At 27.9% G+C, this 24,903-nt stretch overlaps 2 protein-coding genes and 1 long non-coding RNA gene across 9 annotated transcripts in view; 2 read left to right on the forward strand and 1 right to left on the reverse strand.

Annotated features, from left to right (window-relative positions):
- Fatp1 (Fatty acid transport protein 1) overlaps nt 1-11,727 on the forward strand; it is a 30,504-nt gene extending 18,777 nt beyond the window's left edge. Inside the window, exons 4-13 of one of the 2 annotated variants that reach the window (XM_076304927.1) lie at nt 613-763; nt 2,444-2,681; nt 6,612-6,846; nt 7,546-7,747; nt 8,466-8,658; nt 8,891-9,031; nt 9,183-9,320; nt 9,478-9,635; nt 10,187-10,340; nt 10,703-11,727. In XM_076304927.1, the coding sequence (XP_076161042.1) occupies nt 613-763; nt 2,444-2,681; nt 6,612-6,846; nt 7,546-7,747; nt 8,466-8,658; nt 8,891-9,031; nt 9,183-9,320; nt 9,478-9,635; nt 10,187-10,340; nt 10,703-10,857 (1,765 nt within the window). In that variant the 3' untranslated portion in view covers nt 10,858-11,727. The remainder of the gene's footprint in view (nt 1-612; nt 764-2,443; nt 2,682-6,611; nt 6,847-7,545; nt 7,748-8,465; nt 8,659-8,890; nt 9,032-9,182; nt 9,321-9,477; nt 9,636-10,186; nt 10,341-10,702) is intronic. The other variant, XM_076304928.1, reaches the window with a different exon arrangement.
- LOC143143564 (uncharacterized) lies at nt 6,855-7,534 on the forward strand. The gene is made up of 2 exons (XR_012991184.1): nt 6,855-7,380; nt 7,482-7,534. It is a non-coding gene; the product is annotated as an uncharacterized LOC143143564 (long non-coding RNA).
- A 2,458-nt stretch (nt 11,728-14,185) lies between the features above and the next one.
- On the reverse strand, nt 14,186-24,884 carry LOC143143855 (general transcription factor 3C polypeptide 1). 6 transcript variants are annotated; one of them, XM_076305616.1, is made up of 14 exons: nt 24,437-24,646; nt 24,262-24,340; nt 24,134-24,190; nt 23,200-23,393; nt 22,505-23,134; nt 22,237-22,405; nt 21,175-22,067; nt 20,586-20,975; nt 19,909-20,149; nt 16,261-19,781; nt 15,699-16,198; nt 15,398-15,590; nt 14,640-14,727; nt 14,186-14,475 (listed from the first exon to the last, which is right to left on the reverse strand). In XM_076305616.1, the coding sequence occupies exons 4-14, from the start codon at nt 23,332-23,334 to the stop codon at nt 14,354-14,356; spliced, it is 6,882 nt and encodes a 2,293-aa protein (XP_076161731.1). In that variant the 5' UTR covers nt 23,335-23,393; nt 24,134-24,190; nt 24,262-24,340; nt 24,437-24,646; the 3' UTR covers nt 14,186-14,353. The 6 variants fall into 6 exon arrangements, with proteins under 6 accessions (XP_076161731.1, XP_076161730.1, XP_076161726.1 ...); XM_076305615.1 differs by lacking the exons at nt 24,262-24,340; nt 24,437-24,646 and adding an exon at nt 24,836-24,884 and having other exon boundaries at nt 24,134-24,245; XM_076305611.1 differs by adding an exon at nt 24,836-24,884 and having other exon boundaries at nt 24,134-24,555.
- Between the last annotated feature and the right edge of the window lie 19 nt (nt 24,885-24,903).

The following is a 24,903-nucleotide window of genomic DNA, read 5'->3' on the forward strand; positions in this document are numbered from 1 at the left end:
TCGCCCCTGTGCTGTGAACAATTTACACGGCTGCACGAGGCGGTCTTGTTCACGGGGCCATAAATCGTTAATCTACGCCTTCAATTAGAATCGCGACAAATGTTCATCATGTCAATTCCATCAACTGGATTCTATAGGACAATTTACAACCGATATTCGACATACATTGACATATTAAGAGCCTTGACAATAATGTAGCCCGTGCATTATCGCGCATTGCAGCATTTTCGAAATTTATCGATCATTCTAAATCCTGAAGTCCCCGCAAAAGAAGTGTCACGAATTGCGCGAAATTTTCCGATTCACGACGAACGCATTACGACTTAAAAAAGTATATTTTCCAGCTTTAATACGATATAGCATCGATATTATTAAATTTGTACAATTTATAAGTGAAATTTCTTCCCATGATGATTTTATGGCTTGTCGAGGTTTATCTTCATTGCCTAACTTCGTTTCTCGTATATCGTAGTTCTCATAATTGATAACATACTTAGAACGTTATAGATTTAAGAATATATTTGTTATATATACATATATATTAAATTTAACGAATTTGGTCGAAATATTTCCGTTCATTTCAACTAACAGAAATGTTTATATTAATTTCAGAGCTATCACAGGGTATTTGAGAATTCTTTGGACTATTCGCTGCCACGAAAAGAAGGATCGGAGCGTCGCTGATGTATTTCGACAACACGTTAACCGACATCCAAATAAAGTTTGTTTTGTTTATGAAGATGAAGAGTGGACGTTTCAACAGGTAAGATACATCTTAGTATACGATTATTTTTCTTTTTGAATAAAAAATTTTGGTTCAATTTGAAATTATCTAAACTATCGCTCAAAAATTTGGGTACACGTGTTAGTAAAAACAGTATTCATACATTTTCCTGTGATAGGGTAATACGAAAACTTAACGAGTTACATAATAATTGATTAAAAATATCCATTTCATTAGTGTATATCCTTTTACTTCGTTCACTATTTTTCATACCTTCGAAATTCCCATTCTCATGTAATTGTTCCAACATGACATATTTCATCATTCGTTGATATGTTATTTCACTTTTCACGCAACAATTTTTTATAAATATCGTTTTGATTTTTAATCGTATCATTAATTTAGTTACTCTGTTAAGATGTAGTGTGTAACGTCATTTTTGATTGTGGATTAACTTTGAGTGGCTAAATGAATTTGCCTCCACTATAGCAACGCATGGTCACCGAGCCATAACTTCCATCTATGTACGTTTCATTCGTCCCCGAAGTGCAGATGATAACGATATAGCTACGTCTATAGCTATAAAATTATAACCACAGATTTAACTGGTACATCAAAAGAAACGAACAATTTCTAATAAACATAGGTATGCGAAAAGTAATCGAGTCCAAGATATAACGAATTTTTCTGGCGGTTTCATCAAGATACCCCAACATCTCGTATAATCAATTTCTATTTTAACAGTTGACATTCAAACCATCTCGCTATAATTGATAATAATTGCCAATGAGTTGTCTGAGTATATACAAAATATTTATTATAATTTTATGTTTACAAAAAATATACCAAATCCTCTAAATACAAGTAAAGAGAAGATATAAAAGGTTGAGATCAAGTGAAGGAAGAATTTCAATAAAAGCTTTATTGAAACGTTATATAGTAAATATTTAGTGTATACGTTAGGTATACTATATACAGTGGTAATTTAACTTTTCCAAGTTAGATCTTCTATGCACGCAGTCTTATTCATTTTTCACACCATGACCCACTGCTCTTACCGCTCTCTACCTCCTTTCTCCTTCTCATTTCGCTCAACCTTCTTAACCACTTAACAATTTTTTTACCTCCTTTTAAATTCAACATTTCATTCGCTCCTAACTCTATTTGCTCTATTTACAACACTCTCGTTCTATGTTCCTGTTCGCTGAAAATACGGTCAATTGTAAATTTATTCACACGCTTCAGGATATTAACATTAGAACTACCGAAGGGGTCAATTTGACCTGTTTCAAATTTCTTTTTAAAATTACTTAATTATTAACGGTGTGTTTGCCTACAATATTCGTGATCAGTTATCGAAATAGACAACAATATTGTATCTATATTGATTTTTTTATTCCAGTGTCCACTGTCGAGACTGACATGTTGTTTTGTTCGCATATCACAAATTCTTCGAAACTATTCAGTCAAATGAACTAAATGTTAGTAACGAAACAAATAGTTTGTATTTAATACAACATGATTTTTTCTGAATATCTAATCTATGTAATCGGTTAGTGATTTTAGAATATTAAATGTCTTCTTGAAGAATAATTCATTTATTTAGACGAACCTCTAATTATCTCGAACAGTGTATTTATATTAGATTTCTAATTTGAAAGCAACTCCTTTTCGCATGCAAGTTATTTACGGTCGTAAAATCTAACAAAATACTTGCAGGTGGAGGATTACAGTAATAAAATCGCTACATTGTTCAAAACACATGGATATCGTAAGGGAGACGTTGTCGCCGTGCTTTTGGAAAATCGAGTGGAATTCATTGGAATTTGGCTAGGTCTAAGTAAGCTAGGAATAATAACGCCCCTCATTAACACCAATCTTCGCAAAACTGCACTCCTGCACAGTATCAATGTATCTAAATGTCAGGCCCTCATTTACGGAACTGATTTCATCGATGGTAAGTAAAAAAACCATGTAATTATTAACAGAACATTTACTCGATCAAAAACGTCGTCTGTTCATTTGTTTTTATTTTTTTTTCGTATTTTAATTTTTTCTACGCTTCATACAAGGTGAGTGAATAACAGTTGACATCTAAAATAATCCTATTTCATATGGAATTTAGAAAAAACTATTTTGTATAGAATGTATGATATTAGATAGGTCTCATCGAACAGAAGTACAGTAAATCCTCTTTAAGAGTCGCGTTAATCCCCTCTGTAAAGTTCACGCGATTATCCCCACCACTTCTTAAAATTACCGACTCGGTACCTGAACGTTATCTCTGACACGTTATTGACTATGTCAATGTTATTGAATATGATAATGAGTTATTGAAGCAGGAAAATAAAAGTTTTATAGTTTTAGTTTATCGTTAAAAAAAACTGCTTTAATCTGATTCTTGAGGTTCTAACGATGAAAATTATGCCAAACACGAATATGTTTTAATGTTTTCAAGTTGGACAAGGAATATACAATTGGCGAGAGACAAACTGGGCGACCAGTGATCAAATGTAACTGCATCCTACTCGTTCTCATTGTTTCTCATTTGCTCTGACTATTCTCTTACTTGCTTTAAGTTTCTTAATTGCTCTTACTGTTTCACATAATTTTCCTTAATATAAACATAACCAAGTGAGCTTCACTTCAATAGAAAATAAGCACGATTAAATTTCACCTACCTTTCTTTCTCAAAGTATTTTACTTTTTTTATATTTTTTATTTTTCAATGTATTAAGGCGACCTTGAACAAACTGTTGATAAAATTTTATTTTTTCAGAAAAATTCGTTTTAATAGACGTGTCAAAAGCTTGTCAAAAAAATATTTTCTTGTCGATTTCGTTGATTTTAAACGAAATCTTTTTCAATGCATAAATAAATCAAATTTTTTTCATTTAAATTAAGATTTAATCTAGGTGTCACGAAAGTATTGTTTAGTTTAAATAATTATTTCATCAACCGAAATAATATAAAATTACGAATTCAATGACTTATCGTAAAGTGGCCATTAGCCTTGAAACATGCATTATTCGTGATGTAGAAAGATTAAAATCTAATGTACCACAGTCACGGAAGAAAAGTACATCAGAAAAATGCAAATGTTCGAAATGCAATTAAAGAAGTTCCGGTGCAGTTCGATTTTTATGCAATAAGTTACTTTCTCACTGACGGCAAAGCAATCTATTATAAATGACAGTTATTGTTTCATAATGCATATTGCAGCATTACTGCTGCGCTCGTAATACAGCATCAATTTAATAAATTAACAAACGGTTATTGTGAAACACTTTGTCACGCGCGCATGCGAATAGTATGTAGTACGTGTAAAATGCACGGTTCACATAACCAAGTGTACTATAAATAGGGCGTTCCGTGTAAGTAGAACATTCTACATTAATTATTAGTTATTAATAATTCATGTCTGTCAAATGATTCAATAGAATTCATACAGAAATATTTATATTCAATATCATTCTTTGTAAAAATATTCAAGTGATAGTAAATTGCAGTAACTTCTAAATTCTATTTAAAATCAAATTTTTATACAGTTGGCAATGTCGTTGAACATATAAATTCCAATAAAAACGTTACGTTTCAAAGTAGTTGAAATTGTTTTGTATATTAATATTTCATTTTTAAAACAATTAAAATTAAAAAGGGAAAATAAAAATAATATGAGAAACTGAAGAAAAAATCGAAATAATGTCATGTTCATTGAAGTTTCAGTTTCGTTGAATATGTTAGTTATTCGTAATGAATAATTGATACATTTTCTAGTAGAAAGCCCACAATGAACAATGGCTTAAGTTGTACATTTATTTTAATATTTTTCAACGTTTACATTTATTCATTTCTTTGAAATTGCTCTTGATTGAATTGAATTTAATTCATTATTTTTTATTAAATTATGCTTAATTATCGTATTACTTTTATAACGAACATATGGGAAATAATAAGTGTAAGTAGATTATAATATAAAATTATATTTTTACAGAAAACCTCGTGTTGTGCAAATGTTAAATATTGTGTCATAATAGGAATATTGAGATAAAAATTCTAAACTCTAAAAGATACATAAAGACAAAAAAAATGTCTACGTTTGAGATTTATGCAAAAAAATATTTTGTTATGTTTATCGTAATTAATGGTAAATTAAATCGCTTTCACTAACTTTAATTGATTGAATTTTTCACTCATTGAATCTAAAAACATATTTAAAGAAAGCCTCTAATCAAAATAAATCCTTGTGAAACTTTTGCACTTATAAATAAAAGATATTTACCATATGATACAAAATAAAAAAATCACAAAAATTGAAGGATATTCTTATAATATTCGTGAAGAAAAATTTAGAAATGTGGTTATTTATCGAACGAGATAAATGGTATATTTAAAATGAAACAAAACAATATGTTTATATAGCAGTTAAACACTAATAACGAGTGTTTTCTACGACTCAAAATAAGACGATAGTATGCGTCATATCACTTGTTCAATAGTAACCAGCATAAATGATAGACTTATTAATAAACATTGTTCATCTGTAGAAAAATTAGGTGCACCTGATTGGGCGTACTGTATTGATATTCAATGTGAGTCAGACTCGTAGTTGTCGATCTTAGACAATGTTCGATTATAGTTACATGCTTCAACATTAAAAATTTGATTTTGCACTTTTTAGAATTATAAGACGTTTTCCTTGGTTCACGCCCACTAGCTTGGAAAATACTACTTTATAATATTTTTAGTCGTTTTCATGTTATAAAGTAAGAGTGTTAACACTTGTAAGAGTCAATCACTCTACTCTCATCGTGTATGAACATTTCGTAGGCTTCTTGGTTAAACATATTCACTATAGGCGTTTACCGCACAAGCTGCACCGATCTACTGCACTGAAAAAAATAGATTGCAATTTAATTTTAAGGGGATAATACAGATGATTCGAAAAATTGAATTGTTGTCTTGAAAATCCATCTCTATTGGAAATACATTCTTTTGTTTATTTAACAAACAACTGATGTAATTTATTTTACCTTGAAACTAACTGTCTAAACCAGTATATCCACGTGCAACTCGTAGATGCTGTAGGTATGTAGTTCTTGTTAGAATGATTGATGCAATAATAGGAAATAGAACTAACTACTTCGAAATGGAAGAAAATTAGGTGTTCGGTTGCGTGCTGTCGTCGATTCAATGCAAGGACCATTTTATAAACGATTGCGCAACATCAATAGCAGCTATTACATTTACACATTAACTACGAAGTATGCACATGGAATTATTTATCGGAGGCATTACACACGAAATTTAGCTACTCGAATTTCAGGCAATCAATTATCATTAACTCGTGCTATAGACAATCGTGAATTAGTATGGGTGTACGTAGTTGCTAATACACAGTTTGTCAATCGAGTAGGATTTCGATTAACCGTAATTCGACTTTACGCTTCTTCGATCATTCCAGCTTTTATCATCTATCTTCATTAACTGATATACCAGATTTATGATTGTGTGCCATTGCTAGCTTCTCTACTATACCACTTACTGTGAGACACCATATATACAGCGTACCTTAAGAAAAATTGAAAGTTTTATTGCGACTTAAAGATGTTGTATGCAATTCTTATTAAAAATCTATGCAGGATTCATCGCGTAATTGAAACGTGACGTATTTTATATAATACTTTATTGTAAGAAGTAAAAATGTTACAAAAAAACATTTAATGTTACAACGAGGTCTTTTATTTTTCTACGACTTTACTTTCCTCATAAATGGAATGTACATGTACTACTTGATAGTACATGTAAATAATTTACATGTTAATTTATCTTATTTCCAAGATACACATGCAAACATTTCTGTAATGCGATCAAATATTTATCTCAGCTGTCTCGGATATCACGGGCTCGCTGGATCCGAAATTTACACTATACAGACTTGGTAGTTTACCAAACTCCAAAACACCGAAACTTAAGGATAAAGATTTAAACGCCATTTTGACTGATATTTCTCCCGCCCCGCCAGTTCTTCAAGAAAAGGGCTGTCACAACGATAAATTATTGTATATTTTCACCAGTGGCACAACTGGTCTTCCTAAAGCAGCAGTTATAACTAATTCTAGGTAAGAAACAGCTAATTCTTGAACGTATTGCTATTAAAAGAACTGTCAAATTTTAAATGATGAAGATGTTTATTAAAAAGAATTTATTTTTAAATATTTTAATTTTATCGTATACTAAGTCGTCCTGTGTAAAATTATTGAACGTTTCTTTTTATTATGTTAATGTTTCTTAATGAATTCTTTATAATTTTGTCTTATCTTTGCTCGTGATCTATATTCGCCTTAAGTTATACCGTAATGAAACTAATGACTGACATTGCTGAAACAAACATGTATGTAGATGTGTATAGATCTCTACTTCTTAGAACTAATAGATAATCATTTACTCAAAGAATTTCACCCATTAATAAAATATTTAATAATACAAAAATTGTTCATATTGTATCAGGTAAACATAAGCTACAAATTTTCCTGTATTAAATATTTATGTATATTGTCTTTTTCATTTCTGATAATTGATTTATTCTCTAGACTCATTCGGAGGTGTGATCATCTAATTACTTTGAGCAGTGTATTCGATTTAATCATATATAAGTTGGTATATCCGAATTTATAAAAATGTGACATTATAAAATAATAACTTTGCCAAAAATATATTATATGATATTATTATAAATAATGTCGTTTTATTATAGGGTACGTGACTTCACAGTAGATATTCTTCCAGTATTTTAATCCTGATTTTTGCCACCTTCCCAGGTATATGTTTATAGCGACTGGCATTTTTATGATGGCACAATTCAAAAGTACAGATAGATTTTATACACCATTGCCATTGTATCATACTGCGGCCGGTGCAATGACTGTAGGTGCAACTCTTCTTCATGGAGCAACTACAGTAATTAGGAAGAAATTTTCAGCAAGCGCCTACTTTACCGATTGCATCAAATATAACTGTACAGTAAGTTATCTCCACTTGTATTGTTATTAAATGTAAATTAGTATTTCAAAACCCTTGTAAGTTTTCAAAATTCTTACTCAGATATTCTAATTTAGAAAAAATAATATATCATTCACTGCTCCAAATAATTAGAAGAACTCATGTCTGAAGAATGAGCTAAATATTAAATTTTGAAAAATATATTAAATATTAGGAATAAGAAGAATATCGTATATTAAATACCGTCAGAATTTTAATAAATGTTTGCCTTTTGAAAATATTAATTACCTCATTTAAGTAGGCAACATTTCGTAAATTTATAGGAATGTAGGATAGAAATGACACATGTTTCTTTTTTTTCAGACAAAATGAAAAACTTAAATCTATATTATGTAAACATTTATTACTATATTGAATGCTATAAAATCAGTAACCAGCAGGAAATAATATAATTTTATTGAAACTAACATCTAAAGATTCATAGTAATGGTTTTTTTAGAAAATTGCATTTTCTTTAACTATATTGCAGAATAGTACTTTTGAATAAAGAACCAGAATATATTATGTGTTAATACAAATTTTATATACAAAATAATCTTTTTTTTTTTTTTCAATGTTTTTATTACAAGTTTTTTTATCTTAATACAAGATATGTATGCATATGCAATATGATTTGTCTGTAAAAAAAATAATAAATAAATAATTACAATAAGAACGAACTGACGTAATTTATTTTTAGGTTGGTCAATATATTGGAGAAATGTGTAGATACATTTTAGCTGTACCTCCAAAACCAGAAGACAAGAAACATAACATTAGACTGATGTTTGGAAATGGATTAAGGCCACAGATATGGCCAGAGTTTGTAGAACGATTTAATGTTCCACAAGTTGCTGAATTTTATGGAGCAACAGAAGGAAATGCCAATATTGGTAAACCAATTACTTTATTTATTTTATTTATTCTACATTATTTTTAAGTATAAGCATGATAAGAGTTAAAGTATCTTCCTTGACAGATTAAATGATTAAATGACGAATCCTGTTAGATTGGCTACAATTATAATTTTAAATAATGTAAAAAATTCATATTTTGTTATATAAGGTATGCATATATTGCCTACATTAACATTTCATTATATTAAAGTTTTATATTTTCTTTCAGTAAATACTGACAATACTGTTGGAGCCATTGGTTTTATGTCTAGAATTATTCCATCAGTTTATCCTATTTCAATTTTAAAAGCAAATGTTGATGGAGAACCTATTAGAAATGCAAAAGGTTTATGTCAAGTGTGTGAACCAAGTAAGTACTCTGTTTGATGTAAATATATTTTTTATTATAGAATACAATGGTTTACTAGTAGTTTCATTAAAAATTTTACCAAACAATTAAAAAATATTTTCATATATATATATATATATATATATATGAATATATATGTTGTTACTTTCAGATGAACCAGGTGTCTTTGTTGGAAAAATTTTACCCAACAACCCATCTAGAGCATTTTTAGGATATGTAGATGAAAAAGCAACTGAAAAGAAAGTAGTTCGCGATGTATTTACAAAAGGCGACTCAGCATTTATATCCGGTATAAATGTACTTTAATCAAATTTCAATCACTTTTATTTGTTATTTATACCTAAACTCTCTAATTATTTTGATTTTTATTATTACACATGTTCATTTTACATAAATATAGAAACCAATGTTACCATAACTAATTCTTGCATTTCTTTTTCCTGTAGGTGACATTTTAATAGCAGATGAGTTTGGTTATTTATATTTTAAAGATAGAACAGGCGATACTTTTAGATGGAAGGGAGAAAATGTTTCTACATCTGAAGTCGAAGCTATTATTAGTAATGTTGTTAATTATAGAGACTGCATTGTATATGGAGTTGAGGTAAATAATGGATTACATAATTATATAAAAGCTTATGAAACTATATTTATAATAATATTATTAGAAATTTGTTATATTATGCTGCAGATTGGGGATACAAAAGGAATCAAAATAATTCATATAAATATGTGCCCTATTTGATATTATTTCCAAATTATAGCCATTTTTGTACTTTGATAATTTCTGATTACAAACTTTATAGTATAGTTTATCCTACTAAACTGATTATGTGCAATGCTTGATAGGTCCATGTTGACTATTTCGTTCTGTAAATCAAATTACTCAAATTCATTATATTTACTAATCAAATTCCATTTTATGTATTTTCTATAAAGGTTAGCAACTTTACACTACTGCAGTACAAAAATGGTTATAACTTCAGAACAAGAAGGTACATGTTTATATAAATTAGTTTTATTGCTTTCGTGTCTCCAATCTACTACTAAAGTGAGTTCCACGCGTTATAATACTCCCTCTATACCCAAATAATTTATAGTAATAAGCACTTTTATAGATTATTCAAATCTTCATATCATTGAATTTTTTGTTAGGTTCCAGGTATCGAAGGTAAAGCTGGAATGGCAGCAATATACGACGAAAATGCTACATTAGATATCAACAAATTGTCAGTTGATTTGAAGGAACACTTAGCATTTTATGCGGTACCTAGATTTATTAGAGTTTTAACGAAAATTGATCTCACAGGTGATTTTAATAATAACATTCGTCAAATTCAATGATAGTAATAATGAAGACTTAATATTTTAAAAAATAATCAATTTTTTTTATTTTTAAATATTTTATCAAAAATTTCTTTAGTTTGAGATAAATCTAAATAACTGTTGTTTTAAATGGTGGAACAAACATCAGAAAAAACACTTCTATTAGTGTTTTTATATATTTGTCTATACGTTTTCGAAAAAATTATTTTTATTTGTATATTGCAACAAGATATATAAAAACTTATTCCTTCAACAAAAATTTATTAAAATTAATAGTATATGATGATATACTTTTGCTCTTCTGGTCCAATTATTTTACCATAAAATTATAACTAATTTTTTTAGGTACATTCAAATTAAAGAAGAAGGATCTTTTAGAAGAGGGATATGATCCTAAGAGGATACAAGACAAGTTATATTATTTGAGCGAAAAATCGGGGTATCAGTTGATAACCACCGAAGTCTATGAACAAATTCAACACAGGAACATTCGGTTTTAAATCATGTTTTTTAAGAATTCATGGGAACAATTTTTGCTTTAACATTTTACCAGTGTACTACCAAATTGAACAAAGGCTTTTCATCTTCATTATGTTGAATCAAAGGAATTACTTTAAACTGAAGTATTTTCTATTACTAATTCAATTATTATTATTCTCGTTTCATTATTTTTTAATATAATTTTTTATGAGCTTATATTTTTTGGAACAGAGAGTAGTAATATCGTATAAAATGTTTTATCAAAACTGAAACGAGAGATCTCTGACTTAAGAATAAGGTGAATTTTATGTTTTCATAATTGGAGTTAATAATGTTAATTTTATTATATTATAATTCTTAAACAGATTTGGTTCTAATCTAATATGTATCATAAAAAATATAAACCATCATTTTATTTTAAAGTTTAAAATCTTCCGTTTCAACATTACATTACATTTTGTAATATAAATTGAATAAGAAAGAATTAATATATATTTTCAAGAAAAAATTGATACCAGAAGAGAAATTATATAAAATGTACATGTATGTACCTTAAGGATCTACAATTTCATCCAAACTATTAGTTATTGAGATATGCATAGCAGAAAACATAAATAAAATACGTATTTTGTAACATAAACGGGGTATAACATTTAGTTTAAAATCTAGGCACTGTTAAACGTGTTGTACTGTTGTATCTATATTTTACTATATGTTGTTACTCGTGTATTATTTTCATGATCAAGTATATACAAATATGTATGTTATTGTTAAATGTTATTACACATGATATTAATACCTTCATTATTAAGAAACTTCCATAATTAAAATTGGACAAAAATACAAATTTACAATAATGAATATAAACATTATCATTCAACACAAAACATTCCATTGAATTTATTTTTTTGAAATATTTAATTCTAACACATTACCATCTAATGATATTATCTACTCAGATTATTGAATTTTTGAAGTATGGTAATTTATTTTGATTAGTTTTATTGATATTCATTAATGAATTAAATTGATGAACATTAATATTACTTAATGGTAAAAAATAGTTACTAAATACAAAATGAATGTATTACCTAAGAATATTAAAATATTGTTACTACATATACAATGATAAATATGCACAAAAACATTTATTAAAATATAATATGTTATAAATCATTAGTGCTTTTATTACACTTATTATTTTTTTTATAACGTTATTAATATCAATAATATGTGTAACATAAATATTAGTCTTAAAATTTAACATAATTTGATCATTCAAAAAAACTATTGCAATTGATGTGTACGTTGCAAATTAACTTTATATATTTGGATGTATAATTTTTTAATTGCTAAAATTAAAATGAATTTAAACAATTTTCGTAAAGAAGTAATTAAAATCCCAACTATGTAGATATTTTCAGTTAAAATGTATAAACAGTCTAACCCTTATGCAGTTAACTATTATGCTTATCTGTAACAATATAATGGTAAATCTTCTGGATGGTAATGTGCAGTTTTATAAACATGTGAGATGTATTATTATAATTAAGGTAGTATGGCAATTATAAAAATAATATGTTTCCATACTTACATTTAATAATATCGTAAGAAATAGATACATTCTTTTTCACTTGATTGATTTTTTATTCACAGTTGATATATACATCCTAAAAAAATAGTATGTGTACGAAATTGCAAGATAACTATACTTTCAAATAGAAAAATGACAAAATTTCTATAATAAACTTTATTTTCTTTGTAATAAAAATATATAATAGAAACATATTAAATGTTATACATTTGCAAAACACATTAACACTAGAACTATCAAAAAGGACAATTCGACTTGCTTCAAACTTCTTTTTAAAATTACTCAATTATTAACGGTGTCTTTACTTACAATATTCGTGGACAATTATCAAAATAGACAACTAATGATACTCGTAAATTAATTTGTCCTTTCCCCATCTAACTTCGAAAATGCGTATCTAGTTTGATACAAATAATAATACGTTTACTGTCGGTAGTTCTAGTGTTGAAGAAATATTATTTGGAACTATACAAATATAATTCATTTATGTGTTAATATCTCTAAACATTACAAATTTTGTTAGTAGTATTAATAAATTACATAATTTTTTTTATATTACAATTACTGTACATTTATTGATATTTGATCTACGTATAGTATTCATAATTTGAACAAAATTCTCAATAGTTACACAAAACACCTTTTAAGAGAAGAGTTATTATACTAATTTATATTTATCTAACACATAAATGAAAACATTAAATTGTATAACATCATGATGTATTTAATTTTACATATCATTAATTATTTAATGTACAAAATATCATTTTTTATCCATAAGAAAATATTCCTCTAGTCTGACTGAAATCTATTTGTTCCCAAAATCCATATATCATGCTATCGTTCGTACACAAAATATTTGTAAACGCAATTAAATTATTACTGAAACCTTAATATCTAATATATGTATTTTATAAGATATGTTTGAACAGTATTCATTTATTTAATATCTTATATACATATATGTTAAACTTTGTATGAAAATTATAATAGGATTTTTCTACTCTTGCAATTATTGGTAACATTCTTTTTAAGTTTCTTTCAATCTTATTTAAATCGATTTATTAGTTCATTAATGAAGATGTAACATAGCCTAATATACCTTGACTTAAGATAATCACAGCTAGATAGCAGGTTTTTTATAACTCATCGATTATGAGAATTTACAAAAATTGTTAATATTGTATAGATATTTTGGTGTCTTTTATGGTATGATTGTATCATTCTAGCGCAGAAAACTTGTTATTTGTTACTTTTTTAAAATAAAAGTTTTCTACTTTTTATGAAAACTGTTTTGGAATGTTTATACCAACACATAAGCATAATTACATGCGTGCATCCCTTCAAATATTAATTTAAATTTATCAACAATTATTTGAATCAATCAAAAGCTATAGTATTCGATGATATCGATGATATTGATGATACTTAGGTTTAGATCAAAAACACTCCAGGACACAGTATTGGATATTGTAAAAAAAGACAAAATCAATATAATATCAGGAAAAAAGTGATTAGATATGAGAAGATAAAGAAATATTTAAAAAAAATAGAAAAAATAATTGAACAAACAAAAAATGGACAGGAAAGAGACGATTTATTAAATGGAAATGGTATAGCCAACTAAAAATTGAGTCTATACAGAAACAAGAAAAGATCAACAAAATTAGTAGTGCAAAATATATCTAAAAATACAAACATATAAGAATATGCACATATAAATAGTATGGAAATAAGGGAATTTAATATTCTACTTCAAATACTATTTAATGAATTTAATATAACTTTAATAAAGCATTTACATAAATACTTAATTCAAATAATATTTTTGTACATTCTCTTTAAATGATTATTTCATTACAAATTGAAAGTGTAAAAATTGATAGGCATTTATAAGAATTCAATTGACTTATGCATGACAATTATGTAATATAATCTGATTCATACATCTTAGTACTCAAAAAAATTCCGAATTTTAACATTGCTCCATTTGCAGGTTCAAGGAAAATATCTTCTTCAACAACCCAATCAGTATTTGTAATCTCTAAAAGAAAAATATAATACAATTTAGTTTATAATCATTAAATGTAATAATGAAAATATTGCTTTAACTTTAATGTTATTATAAGGACTATAAAACTCAATTCAAAAAATTAAACAAAAATTGATCATACATTTCATTAACAAAATAACAGTATCTTTACTTACTTGGTTCAACTGGTGATGGCTTGGAAAATAAATTTACACGTGATTTCTTTAATATTATCCTTTCTAGGCATTTTAACTTTTCCAACATCTATCACAAAAAAATGTTATGAAACAATATAAAAATGATAAAATATTTCATTTATATATGTACAGCATATATTCTATAACTGTATCACCTGATACATCTTTTATTTTAAAATTATAAAATACTTCCTACTATTTGTATAAGATGTCAATAAAAATATACACTTTTTTAGGATCAATTTTACATATCATAATACCAAAAAAAGTGCTTTACTATTTTGTAATTGGAGACTTTGTTTTTGATGTATAGTCTAAGCAGTAGCAGATGTGTCTTCTGCTGTATGATCTTTAAATTTCAATTAGCTGATTGCATCAGCAAATTTTAAACATATAACACATTACATCAAATATTCCACACTTCAGTTATTGTAGAAAAAATCTTTTGAAAAAATTCCACTCTCCTATATTCTCCATCTTCCAAAATATGAAAGAGATTTGTTTAGATAAGATTGTAACAGTGACTATTGCATGATGACAATATTTAATATCATAAAAGCAATTAGGTACTGACAAAAAAAAATTATATTAATATCTTCATAGTACCTCTACCCAAAACAAAAGCATAATATTAATAAGTACCGTAAAAATAATTTTTTAGCGAAAGTCATTATAAAATTAAAAGAAATATTTCATGTGATAAAATTATGTAGGATAAGATATATATAGTTAATTACCTCAACCAATTCGCGTGTATGATATGGTTGAAGAGCAGGAACAAATCTACTTTGTACTTTAGTTAATGCTATACCAGGATGCGTCAAGCAGTATGATAATACTGCTCCCAACATACGATCAAGTACTCTACGATTTAAAGCTCCATCTATTCGAATCCACGGTTTTATCACAACCCTTATTTCTTGTTTTGTACTAAAACATGCATGTAGTGAACTTAAATAAATAATGTATTTATCATATTTATAATAACTTTAAATAATTTCATATTTTTAAATAATATCTGCTAACTAATATACTTACGTAAGATCTAATTGCTTTGCAGCTCTAGATATATCCCTTTGAGGTAGCAAACGAGTCCTCTTTCTTTGCATTCTTTTCTTTACGTATCTACTACATTCTTCATCACTATGACTAGATGAATCCTTATCACAATCTTCATTTTTATGAGTTTTTATTTCTGACTGAATGTTTAATTCGATTGGTTGTTCACTGGAAACCTTTGGTAATTCGTTTTCCGATGTACAACTAGGGTTCTCATTGGATTCTTCAATTGGATTTAAATCTTTGCCTTCAGTTATTATTACCTCAGGTTCTGTCATATATATTGTTCCTCTAGGCATTGGTACAAGTGTCTCTTTTTCAAGGCGATAAATTTTATATGAATGTATTAACCAAGAATCAGCATGACGATGGTGTATGTAGCGAACAGTCGTTACACCAGATCGTAAGAATAAACGGTGTTCAGTCAAGAGTGAAGCAATGCGGTGTAAATCTTCTCCCATGGCTTTTTCAAATTTATCCTGTACAAAAGAAACATAAAATAGATATATAACTCTTTAATAATAATTTAATTTTTACTTACAATCAATTCTTGAACACTGGCTCCAAGTTCTTTTTTATCGCGTACAAACTTATAAACTGCATCCATATTATTAAAACTGGACAAAAAATTCTTGGGTAAACTTTTCTTGAAATCAGAATAAGACACACTGTCTTTAGGAAAAACTGCAAATTTGTTTACTTCTTGAATTAGATTATTTGCAGTGCTCAATCTTAAAGGTAATAACTCTAAAGGCATCAAAAATCCCTTAAAAATTTCCTTTTCACAGGAGTTTTGTGAATTTGATGTATATAAGGAATAAAAAACTTTAAACATGTTTACGACGAAATAGTCGTGCGCATGATGGCTGTCTGCTACTGTTAGTTCACTCAATTCTTCTCTCATTCTTAACAAAGCTATGCGAGTATATCGTTTTTGAACATCAGCTGAATCATCAATCTTACAATATTGATATAAATAATTCTGTTCATGTAGTGTATTTTTCAAAATATCACTAACACGTGTAAATGTCTGTTCATTATCTTTCCGTGAGAGCAGAATACTTTCACTTTCTTTATTTAAAATAGTTTTTTCATTATTAAGCTTTGTATCATCAGCACTTTGTTTTGCATCATTATTTTCATCAGTTTCATTGGTAGAATGTTTACTTAAACTTTGTCTTTGTATTTGATCTAATAATTCAAGTGGTACAGAATCATTGCTTGGCAACATCTCTTTTTTCTTACTGTCATTCTTTCCAATGTACATAACTTCATTATCTGGTTTTGCTTTTTTTTGCATAGGTTCATCTAAATCAAATATTTTTTTATCAGTATCCCTCGCCCTCTTATGTCCAGGTGTAATCAATTTTTTCTGCATATTCATATTTGATTCTAAATGCAGTTGAGATGAAACTGCACTTTCTATATTCAATGTACTATTACTTTGAGTACTCTGTACTTGAGTTCCATCTTCAAATTTTAAAAGTATATTTGTAGTAGTTTTAGTATTTTGTGCTTGTGCTTGATTGCAAAATTTAAGATTATCATCATCTGTTAAAGATATTTTACCTTCTTCCGTTTCCATCACTGAATCATCATCACAAAATATTGAACCCTCAACATCATCTTTGTTTAATATGATTTTAGTTCCATCTTGAAACCTGATTATATTGTGTTCATCGTCGGCTACATTACGACCACTCTCTTCATCACTATCGAAGATTAAATCGTCATAATCGGCAGAACATTTTGCATCCTCGAAATTTCTTTTTTCTATTTCGTATTCTTGAGAAAATAAATTTTTCTCCGTATCCAGATCTGAGAAGCCGTCTTTATCTGATTTTGCATCAACATTGCGAATATTAGTATCGTTATCGTTTGAAATATCAACGTCGGAATTGAAACATTTGTCGTGCTCGCTTTTTTTTGTAAAATTAGAAATCGCGCTACTATTTTGAAAAAAACACTCTTTCACTAATTTTAAATTATCCAAACTAGCTAATACATCCTGATATCTTTTAGCAATTCTAAAATAAGTTTCATCTTTTTCTGTTAATCTTGGATCAAGCATTATTACTTGATCCGGTATTTCAATATCAAAATCTATTTGATTTCGTGTAATAAAATCATGCATTGCTGCTATTAAACCGCCGGTAACTGGTGACACTTCGACGCCACTGCAATTATTAAGTGTATTCTTTTGATTATCTATTTGATTCTGATGATACCAATCACTGAGTTTGAAGAAAACATCGTATGATTCTTTGAACACATCATATGGCCATTTAGTATGAAATTTATATATGTAATTACTACTTAACTGATACTGAGAGCTACTCATTGGCATGTAGTTACCATATTTTCTTATTGTAGGAAGTTGAGTCTTTTTAACTGTAACCATTTGATCACTTCGAATTTTTGTCATGGCATTTCGTAGAAGCATCTCTGGATACTGTTGATACACTTTGAATAATTGATATGCCCAAGATCTTCTGTCTTTCCCACAACACATAGAACTATGAATAACAGAATTGATAACTGCAGAATGTATATCATTAACATTTTGAACGTCTTTCACGAATCCACGATTACCAAATGGTTTTGCAGGGTGCACCACTTTATAAAATATATTAAATTCTTGTACTGACATCGGCACAGGAAGGGCTTCAACATCTGAAATATCATAATATTTTTTCGCTATATAAGCAACCAGTGATTTGAATATTTCTGTAACTTGTTTCTCAAATTCATAAGAATTTTTATATTCTTCTTTGATTCTTTCCATAATTCCATCAAAGCGTTGTCTAATGAAAAAGTTTTGTTTTATCTCTTCAATTCCTAAAGCAATGGCATTGAGACTCTGTTGCTGTCTAAGCATGTACAAAAGTCGTCTTTGACAAGCTCTTGACGTCTTATTATATGAAGTAAGAGAATACGTTCTTAAGATGTCTCTCACCATAGAAAATGTTATCACTTGTTTACGTGGATTTGGACACAGGTAGACCATTGCAACCTTACAAACGAGCAAAATTTTATCTTCGTGTGAATCCCAATCTACTCGCAATTTTTGCATTCGTTGCAACGCTCGATAATCAATTTCGTCGTATTTTGTCCGTCTTTTATTGGTGGATTTACGGGGTAATACTCTTCTTACAAAAGATTTTTGTTTCATACTTCGACAACACGTTAATGCTTCGTATTTCTTCTGTTGACTCGATCCCTCTTCAGTTTTAGCCTGTTCCTTCTTTCTAAGATCTGTCGCATTCACAGAAGGAGGACCAGACACTCTCTTCAAACCAGAGAACTCAGTAAATTTGATAGGTTTCGCTTTTATTTTTGAAAGATACATATCCCTTTCATATTGTACATTCTCCTGACACTTTGTTTGCTTCGTATTAGTACCAATACCCCAATTCCAATTACGTTTAAGATGGGCAAAACAAGCAGAATCTGTTCCAGCAGCGCCTTTATGGTCACCAGGAACACGACCAGTATCCAATTTTACAGCTTTTTCTGGAGAACGAGCTACCATTGCTTGAATCATATCACTTTTCTTATTTACGTCTTCTAATACTATGTCTTTTCCTTGAACGACAAGTCGACCACCTAATGATGTATTCATACATGTATTCCACATATCATACCAGTATTTCTCAACTACGTGAATTGCGTCGAAGTTGTATTTGACTACAGGATAGGGTTTATCCTCTATTATGTGATAACTAGGTGCAGATGAAGTCGTGTCCATTAATTCTGTACGTCGATTCACGTAAATGAATACCTGGTCTTTCTCCTTCAGTCTTTGAGGACCAAATTGTACTAGCCCAATGTAACATAATCTTGTTACTGTCTCATGAACATTGAATATGTACTTTCGCGCATACAGCAAAGAATTCCTAATATCACTTGGTAAATCTCTAACTAAATAATGCTTCCGAATAGGATGATTTGCATATTTATCCAACTCTGGTATAACAAAAGAAAGAAAATGAATTTTTAAGAATATCGATAATGGTAATCGTAACAGAACATCGCACATTAACGCCCATCCTTGAGGCCAACCTGAAAAGCAACAGTTTAGTCAGTACATTTTGCAAAAATGTAATGCAGTTTATCAATCTTTTTAGATGAATTTATACAATTCAAAATATATACACTGCTAATAATAGTATTTAAGGTTAATATTTACCGGTATACCTCGGCAAAGGTGGAATAAACATTTTCCAACTAATATCATTAGTGTAAATTGTACTGAATTCTCCTGCCAATTCATCCGTAATTTTAAAATCGTTATCACGTAGTGCTTGTATCTGCATCTCTTTTGAAAGGGTTTGTTCACCTGGATGTTCATAAACTAAATAAAACAAAAGTATATGTAATGCTTGCATGCGTATAAATTTTGGACTATATCCATATTTTTTTGATCCTCTCTGAAATGAAAAAAATAGAATTACATAATTTTATTGTTAATACTTATCTGCTGTGATTATTGCTTTAATACGAATCTACTGTGATTATTGCTTTAAAAGAGAATGACATACATATAATTTATGAATAAATAAGCAAACAATAATTTCTGAAAAGAAAGTTCAAGTATTAATAGTATACAATTGAAACATTGAATAACTGTAATATTTTCTAAGAGAAATTTTTTCCTTAAAAGCATAAATGAAACAAAATTCTGTAATAAAAGATGAAAGTGAGGCTAACAGACAACTTCATAGGAAGATAACAAACTCCTTAAACATACCTACTAATTGTACATTCTTGAACAAGTTTTTTTTTTTACATTTTCCATCAACTACTTTATAATTATGCAGCTTTACAGGTATAACTTTAAAAATCTAAAACAAAGTAAATACTTACAGGACCACATTTACAGGCTGTTACTACTGTTTTCAATTGTTTAAATGCAGATTTATCTTCAGACTTGTTTACCATATCATCAGCATTATTATTTTTGTTAGACTCTAACTTTTCTGAACATTTTTTTGTGAACGATTTAGTTTTTTGAGATGATGATAATAGATAAAATTTTAATTTCGCTTGTTCCACAGCTGATTGAATAACAGCACTGTTAATATCTAAATTTGGATTACATATAAATGTCAAACGTTTCTCTTTTCCATTTCCACTTATTGTTATTCTTATACTTTTTACTAAATTATCTTTTGCAAGCTTTTGTAACAATCTTATTAAAGATTTTTTATCAATTTTCACATCATATCCTTCTTTATCTTCTTCTTCATGTATCATCTGAAAAACATTAATTGATACTAACTATAAGATATAAACTCTACATTAACAAAACTTTCAAATTAATTATTTATGTAGACATGGTATTATATAGCTACACGAGTATAAAACAGTATAAATAAGAATCACAAGTATAAAAAACAAATGTAATAATTGCTTATACATTAAAAAAAATAATTTTATTTTCTTACTGTTTTACCTTCATTAATTTTGTCATGTCATCAATAACTTGATGTTCTTTTACTGATTCTATAATCATATTAGCCCTTCGCAATAATCTGTATGTAATATTCGATATATTTTTCTTTTCACTATTTTGCACATTTTCCATAAATCCAAATACTTCATTCTCAGATTTGTCTGTATTTATTGGTGTTAAAACTGTCAAGTCAACTTTTATATTCTTATATGCAGCTGCTGCTTTTTCATTTCTTGATAGTTCAGAAATTTGTAATGATACATTATTAGAATTTGTATTTTCTTCTTTTACTTGTACTTTTTCAATTTTTCTTGATTGAAAATTCGAAAATGTACGTTTATATTTATTTCTACACTTTGTTAAATGATATTTATACAATATTCGATTAACAACAAAAAATGTTTTTTCTATTTGTATTGTAGGTAAATTTGATTTTTCTTCTATTTTTACATAATTGTTTTCATTGCAATCATTAGTTGCATCAGATATTTTTACTTCTTCCACATTTTTGCTGTTATTACTAATAATAGTATCCTCCTTTTCTTGTTTTATAATTATACTTTTCTCAGGACTTTCATTTTCAGTTACAATTTGCTTTGTAAGCTCTTTGATTTTATGCATTTCCTTCTGAAATTGTTTACTCAACTTACTACTTTTCTCAAATCTTTTTGACACATATTTTGTAAGTCTTTGTCTACCCATATCATTCATATAGGTAGCAACAATGTTTCTTTTAACTATATTTCGCAAAACAGTCCTGGATTGTAATTTGGTTAGGCCCATTTTTTTAGCTAAACTTCCTTGGCATACACCTTCACTTCCACTAGCTTCAATTAATGTATTTGCTTGCTTTAAGTAGGGCACACTGTATTTATGACTTGAAATATTTAACTCTAAAAAACATAGGAAATATAAATTAAAAGAATTAGGGTACATTGAACTACAAAATAATGGTTTAATTACTCCAAATTTAGTTTTAACAGATCTCTATGCAATCGTTTTGATCACTAAAATAAAATAACATGTTAAATACTGCAAATAATAAATAATTAATAAACAAACCATGTGATTCATCCTCTTCTTGCATGTCATCTTTAGTCCACGCTTCAACAACATCAATAGTGGGATGTAACAATTGCACTACTTTAATCTTTTTTTCCTTTGCTGGATTATTTTTTTGTTGCCATTCAGTAGGTTTGGCATTTGGATATAAAGTTCTATATGGTACCCTCTATTTAGAAATATACACCTCTTTTAAATGATCTAAACAATATCTATAAAAATGAAACTATCCAATCAATTTGAGAAATATACAATATTTATTACTTACTATATCTGTTTTTACAACTTTTTGAAAGAATGAAGTTTTAAATAATTTCCTTATTGCATTTTCAATTTGCAATTTGCGTTTTATTTCATCATATTCTGCAACACAATTAGGTTTTGATTTAAGAATTTTGATAACCTCTTCAGCTAAAAAAATTGCTTTTGGTTTCCTCTCAACAAAGAACCTTGGAAGATGTAAAAGACTGCCATTACAACTATGACCACCACTTTTCAGATGATGTATTTGTTTTGTTATTAATTTATGTCGTAGTAATAATTTTCGATGGTAAAACAAACTTTTAGGATCTTCTTTCAATGCATTCAGACTGAGTTTTCCTTGAGTAACTTCACCATGATACCGTGATCTGCCTACTCTTTCTAGGAAACAGTATTGAGTTACATTTAATTCAAGCATTGGTGATACTTCATCTCCCATTAGTGCATGGTTTCTAGCAGATTGTGATGCAACAATAACTAATTTTTTTCCATATTTTTCTATAGCTTCATCTAAATTAAGATTTCTTGCAATTTCTGTAATTTCTTTACGAGTATAATATGTTGAGCAAGAACCTTTAATGCCTTTATTAATATCATGTATAGGACAGTGTGGATAAATGTCTGGTGGTACATTTTCCTATAATATGTAAATCTTATATTGTTTGTTATTAAATAATGTAATTAATATTTTTTCTTACTTACTGGTTCTAATATTACACCTAAATCTGGGTCTACAAATTCATAACGATCATAAATTACAAGTGGTTCCCGTGCTGTTTGTAGTTTATAAAATCCAAATTCTCTGACTTGGACACATATTGACCATATTTGAACCATAAATGGTTTTGAAAATGGCAAAGGATTCTGTAGTCGTTGTGCTAAACGTGACCATAATGCTATAAAAGAAATTAAACATTACATATAAAAAATTCACATTTTTAACATAGAAAATTAGTATTAAAAATATATAGAAATGAAATGAATGGAATTATAGAGTGACCAAATTTTTAACACTACCTTATGCAAAACTTTTCATATAATATAAAACAATTTTCTAAAATAATTCTGTGCATAAAATAGTTTCACTAAAGTATTCCTGCTTTGATAATAATAATCATTTTTAAAAATAATATAAAGAATAACAACAATGCTAGTATGTTCCATTAATTAATATTATTTATATATTCTTAAACTGATTATAAATATATTACTTTTATTGAATTAATTATAATATCTTCTAATATATGTCAACATTTTTTTTATAATATAAATTCAATGTAGATGAAATAAAATTATGTACCATTAGTTGTAATGTATTTAGAGTATAAATATTTATAATAAACAGTAATAGTTATTAAAATATTAGAGACAGTTTCTTTATAACAATTAATTATATGTATTTACTAAAAAAGCATTTACTTATTTAATTCTATTATTTATATAAAAACGAATATATTATAAAATTACAATCTTATATAATAAAACATACATTGGTTGATAATTTCAAAAGATGAATTTATAATTTTAAAGTTACATATAAATAATAATCATTCAATTAAAATCAAGCAATTATTTTATCGAATATCAAAATCGTTGATTGTTCGAAAGAAAATAATAAGTACTTTTTTATACTAACCTTCTAGACTAATACCATCCAAACCCTCTAATGCAATCTCGTCAATAGTTAAATCTACTAAATTAATTGATGGATATGACACCATAGTGACACTTTAAATATACTGTGCAATCTGAAAAATTGTTCACCTTTTTATCTGCTTTCACGATTTACGCGCTTAATTAATGAATACATATTAATGATTCTGATCGTCTCGCATTGTCTAACCTGTGAAAATACTTTTCATTAAACAATACCGTGACACTATATTACAAAATATTTTTATAATGCCACAGTACCATCGATAAAGTATACATTACACACATGAGATATGTACAGGATAGATGTTAAAGACAATGCTTTTTCATGTTACGCGGTCAGAAACTCACAAGGTTGCGAGTCTCCTTATCATTTTCATATAACTTCTAACGTTATCCACTCAGCTGGAATAAAAATATAGTGCTATAAGGTGTAGGAATTAAAATTAAACATAATGAGAATTCATTATTTTAGTAGCAATCAGAATCACTACTCATTCTTCCCTTATAATATAAGATACATATAAAATTAAATTGTTACAGTAGCTGTAACTTCGAAAATATTCTTAGTATCATGCTTTATTTCGTCGGTGAGATTGAATAGAACTTATTATTATAATGTTTTCTAAGATTGTGAGCTTTGAGAGAACCACAAATGCTATGTATACATGAATAATTTTCCTACTTTTGCTATCTTTACCGACTTCGATGGTTCAATTGAATAGAGTTTCCAGTTCTTGAATGAAGAAATCA

This window comes from Ptiloglossa arizonensis, chromosome 2 (genome assembly GCF_051014685.1).
Source record: "Ptiloglossa arizonensis isolate GNS036 chromosome 2, iyPtiAriz1_principal, whole genome shotgun sequence".
In the NCBI taxonomy this organism is placed as follows: Eukaryota; Metazoa; Arthropoda; class Insecta; order Hymenoptera; family Colletidae; genus Ptiloglossa; species Ptiloglossa arizonensis.